Source organism: Alligator sinensis, unplaced genomic scaffold (genome assembly GCF_000455745.1).
Source record: "Alligator sinensis unplaced genomic scaffold, ASM45574v1 scaffold1704_1, whole genome shotgun sequence".
NCBI lineage: Eukaryota > Metazoa > Chordata > Crocodylia > Alligatoridae > Alligator > Alligator sinensis.
This window is the reverse complement of record NW_005843413.1, coordinates 129,874-134,970: the sequence shown is the minus strand read 5'-3', so window position 1 is coordinate 134,970 and position 5,097 is coordinate 129,874. Positions and strand designations below refer to the sequence as shown.

Sequence of the window (5,097 nt, the reverse complement as noted above, 5' to 3'; positions counted from 1 at the left end):
CCACGAGCTGGGCGTCTTCCCCTGCCGCCGCTGCCCCAAGGAGTTCTCCAACCCCATGGCCCTCAAGAACCACCTGCGCCTCCACACCGACGGGCCCAGCCGGCGCCGCCACCCCTGCCCAGACTGCGGCCGCGTCTTCCGCGCCGCCACCCAGCTGACCGCCCACTGCCGCGCCGTCCACCCCGGGCACGAGGGCTCAGGGGACCCGCGTGGTGGTGACGAGACAAACCAAGCGGGCTGCCAGCCCGCCCAAGACGGCTGCCGTGCAGGCCGAGACCCTTTCCAGAAAGGCCAAGATGGCTGCCGGCCAGGCCCCGGTGGCTGCCAGCAAATCCAAGATGGCGGGCAGCTAACGCGCGAGGGCTTTGGTCGCCTGCAAAATGGCGGCCGGCGAGGCCAAGATGGCTGCCCACCAATCCATGATGGCGGCTTGCGTGACCAAGATGGCTGTCCGCCCAGCCCAGACGGGTTCCCATCAAGCCTAGATGGCTGCCAGGGGGGCCAAGATGGCCACCAAGTGGGCCCGGCTGCCGCTGCTGCTGCCGCCGCATTCTTCCCTCCCCTCCCCGGTGGCGCTGGGACCCTCCTGAGCAACCTGGAGCAGTACCTGGCCGAGTCGGTGGTGCCAGCCGACTTCTCCCAGCTGGGCCCCGCCCCCAAGATGGCGGCGGGAGCAGAGCCAGTGGAGCGCCGTTACCGCTGCGACCAGTGCGGCAAGGCCTACAAGCACGCCGGCAGCCTGACCAATCACCGCCAGAGCCACACGCTGGGTGTCTACCCCTGTGCCGTCTGCTTCAAGGAGTTTGCCAACCTCATGGCTGTCAAGAACCATGCCCGCCTCCACGCTGGGCACCGCCCCCACAGCTTCCCATTGGCTATTGAGCCCCCTCGGGAGAGGCCGCAGCGAGCTGCCTCATTGCCCTCGCGCTGCCCACCCTCAGATGAATGTGTCAAAGCCGAGAAACATCCAGAAGTGGCAGGGGAAACTGAGGCACGGCCCTACTGCTGCGGCGACTGTGGGCGCACGTACCGGCACGCCGGCAGCCTAGTGAACCACCGTCAGAGCCACCAGACGGGCATCTATGCCTGCGGCGTGTGTGCCAAGCGCCTCTACAACATGGCGGCCCTCAAGAACCACCTCCGCGTCCACTTGAAGGGCGAGGCGGGCAGCGAGGCAGACAGTGACCCTGCGGCAACCTCACCACGGCCCTATCGGTGTGGGGAGTGCGGGCGCACCTACCGGCACCGCGGCAGCCTGGTGAACCACCGCCACACCCACCGCACGGGCGTATACCGCTGCTCGCTGTGCCCCAAGGAGTACTCCAACCTCATGGCACTGCGCACACACGTCCGCGTGCATGGGCGCCGTCGTGGCGAGGGTGAGGAGGAGCGGGAAGAGAAGACCTGGCGGTGCCCGCCTGGCACCAGTGCCACGCAGCCCCACATCTGCGGGGCCTGTGGGGACACATTCGGGAGCCTGGGGGAGCTGCGGAGCCATGCACGGAGCCACGGCGGGCCGGAGGGGCGGGCCTTTGCGTGCGAGGTGTGCGGGCGGCGCTACCGCCATGCGGCCAGCCTTGTCAACCATCGCCGGTGCCACCAGACAGGTGACTTCGCCTGCCCACTCTGTGCCAAGGCCTTGGCTAACATGGCTGCCCTCAAGAGCCACCTGCGGGGGCACCAGCGGAGGAGCCGCCGGGCGGCACCAGGGACAGATGGCATGGTCAATGAGGTCACCGTGCAGGATGTCTCTGGCAACGAGGCCACGCCGGGTGACATCTCGGAGGTCACCTTGGAGGATGTCTCCACTGATGAGGCCGCGCCAGGCGACGTCTCTGTCGATGAGGTCACCTTGGAGGATGTCTCTGCCGACGAGGCTGCGCCGGGCAACGTCTCGGTGGACAAGGTTACGCTGGGGGAGGACATCTCTGCTGATGAGGTCACACCGGGAGACGTCTCTGTCGATGAGGTACCACTGGGGGAAGACGTGTCTGCCAGTGAGGTCGCACCAGGAGACACCCCCAGTGAGGTCACACAGGGCGGCATCCCGTTGGGCGACGTCTCGGTTGACCGGGTCCCGCTGGGGGACATCTCCATTGATGACATCACGTCAGGAAACATATCCGATGCCCGTTTTAGCAACGCAGTCAACGGATGGCCATGCCCCAAGGAGGAGGATGTCGAGGATGACGATGAAGGGGGCAGGGCTTCGTCCCCAACCGAGCACCCGCCCCTGGCACCGGGCATCTACCAATGCTCTTTGTGCCCCAAGGAGTTCCCGAACCTGCCAGCACTTCGGTGCCACTTCGGCGCCCACGGGCGGGCACGGCCAGCAACCGAGCGGCCCTACCTGTGCAGCCTCTGTGGCCTCATATTCCCCGGCGAGGATGACCTCCGCACCCACCACGGCCTGGCCCACGAGGCGCCAGCGCCGGCTTCACCTGCCTACCCAGAGCCGGACGGGCGTGGGGAGGACGAGTCACCGCTGCTCTCGCACATCTGCGGCTACTGCGGGCAGACATTCGACGACATGGGCAGCCTGGAGGAGCATAGCGCCGGGCACCGTGAGGAGAAGGAGGCGGCCCTTGCTGACACATCGCGGGCCCTGCCGCCGGTGCCGCCGGGCGTGGAACCGCGCCCGTATTCCTGCGGGCAGTGCGGGAAGACCTACCGGCACGGCGGCAGCCTGGTGAACCACCGCAAGACCCACCAGGTGGGCCACTTCCCCTGCGGTGTCTGTACCCGCCACTACCCCAACCTCTCGGCCTACCGCAACCATCTCCGCAACCACCCCCGCTGCAAGGCAGGGCAGCCCTCACCAGTGCCCCTCCGGCCCGGCAAAGCCGGGCAGACATCCGCTGGCCACCGCCGGCCATCCCAGGAGGACAGGAGGACGCCAGAGGTACCCACTGGGCCCCTTAATTGGCACAATGAAGCCAAGACAAAGCTAGAGGCACCTGATCAGCCCCCTGGTAGTGACCATCAGCCACTGCAAGAGGACGCCAAGAGGCCACTGGACGGGCATCCTAGTGGCAACTGCTGGCCACGGCAAGAGGGAGAAGAGAAACTGGATGCCTGCGATGGGCCCCCGGGTGGCCACCACTGGCCACTGCAAGAGGAAGCCAAGAGGCCACCAGAGACACAAGACGGGCCCCCTACTGGCACCCATTGGCCACTGCAAGAGGAAGCCAAGCGGGCACATGATGGGCCCCCTAGTGACACCTGTTGGCCACCGCAAGAGGAAGTCAAGAGCGAGATGGGGGACGGGTCCCCCGCCAGTTGCCCCCAGGTAGAGGAGGGTGGGGCAGAGCGGCCCTTCCGCTGCGAGCTGTGCGGGCGCAGCTACCGCCACGCCGGCAGCCTCATCAACCACCGGCAGACGCACAAGACGGGCCTGTTCCGGTGCGGCGTTTGCCACAAGGCCTTCTACAACCTCATGGCGCTCAAGAACCACCACCGCATCCACTTTGAGGCCCGGCGCCACCGGTGCCAGCACTGCCCCAAGGCCTTCCGCCTCCGCAAGCAGCTCCTCAGCCACCAGCGTGGGCACCGCCAGCCGACGCCCACCCGGGGGGCACCCCCCGGCGGGCCCCCGGGGGCCCCCGGCGCCTCCCACCGGACCCTGAGGCACGACCCTACGGGTGCGAGGAGTGTGGGCGGACCTACCGGCATGCCGGCAGCCTGCTCAACCACCGCCGGAGCCACGCCACAGGGCACTATGCCTGTGGGGCCTGCCCGCGCACCTATGCCAACCTCCTGGCCCTCAAGAACCACGAGAGGGTCCACAGCCGGGCCTTCAAGGGGCGGCGGCATCCGCCGGCCCATGCCCGGCGTAGGCCACGGGCAGGCAGCGGCCATCTTGGGGGTTCTTTGGATGGCCTCGTTGGGGGTGACCATCTCGGAAGCCCTCCGGGCAACCATGTGGCCTTGGACGAGGGTGGCGGCCATTTTGGACAGCCTGTAGGCAACCCCAGGGGCAGCAGCGGCCACCTCGGAAGTCCCCCGGGCAACAACGAGGACTGCATTGATGGCAGCCATCTTGGCAACCACATCGGAAGGCCTTCGGACAATCATGTGGGTGGCAACCATCTTGCAAGCCCCTCAGCAAACCACATGGGGGGGCCCTCAGAGGACTGTGTGGCCGGTGGGCTTTTTGGGACTCCCTCTGGCCACCATGTCAGTGGGTCCTCAGCCGGCCAAATGGGTGGCCATCTTGGGACTCCTTCCAGCGCCCGGAGCGGCCAGTCGCCAGGCAACCACGTTGGTGGCGGCCCTCTTGGAACTCCCTTCAGGTCCTCAGAGAGTCATATGGGTGGCATTGGCCATCTTGGAACACCTCCAGACAACCCGATCAGCAGCACCCATCTTGGAAACTCGCCCGGCGGCCATCTTGAGGCCCCAACACCCGTCCCCGGTGCCTTCCAGTGCCCCGTCTGCCCCAAGTGCTTCCCCACGCGGGCGTCCCTGAAGAACCACGGGCGGGTCCACACCAAGAAGCGGTTCGAGTGCTCGCAGTGCGGCAAGGCCTACCGGGCCTCCCGGGACTTGGTCCAGCACCTGTGGCGCCACCAGGCTGAGGCCGAAGCCGCCACCGCCGCCTCCTCGTCGTCCTCCTCCTCCTCCTCGTCCCACAACGGGCCAGGCCCCGACCGCAGGCCCTACCAGTGCGACCGCTGCGAGAGGACCTACCGCCACGCCGGCAGCCTCCTGCACCACAAGAAGGTGCACACCACGGGGCGCTACCCCTGCCCGACCTGCCCCAAGGAGTTCCGGAACCTTCTCTCCCTCACCTACCACCTCCGCACCCACACGGACCAGAAGCGGCACCGGTGCCCGCGGTGCGGCGCGGCCTTCCGGACTGCTGGGCGCCTGGCTGCCCACTCCAAGACGCACGCTTCCGACAGTGGGAGCTGATGCCCTCCGGCAGCCATTTTGTGTCACGAGGGGGGATGGGTGGGGGGGAGGGTCTTCACCCATTTCCAACCTACCCCACCTGGTTCCCTCAAGGGGGGACTTCGATTTCCTCAGGTCCCGCTAACGAACGTCTTAACGAGCCCCCCCCCGACCTCGCAGAGTTATGGACTCTACTGGAAGAGC

General features: G+C 67.3%; 1 protein-coding gene across 1 annotated transcript in view; it reads left to right on the top strand.

The window, feature by feature from the left end:
- Positions 1-5,091, top strand: part of ZNF646 (zinc finger protein 646) — a 6,913-nt gene extending 1,822 nt beyond the window's left edge. Inside the window, 2 exon segments of the mRNA XM_006039427.2 lie at positions 8-3,580; positions 3,583-5,091. Of these exon segments, the coding sequence (XP_006039489.2) occupies positions 8-3,580; positions 3,583-4,914 (4,905 nt within the window). The 3' untranslated portion in view covers positions 4,915-5,091.
- The last annotated feature ends 6 nt before the right edge of the window (positions 5,092-5,097 follow it).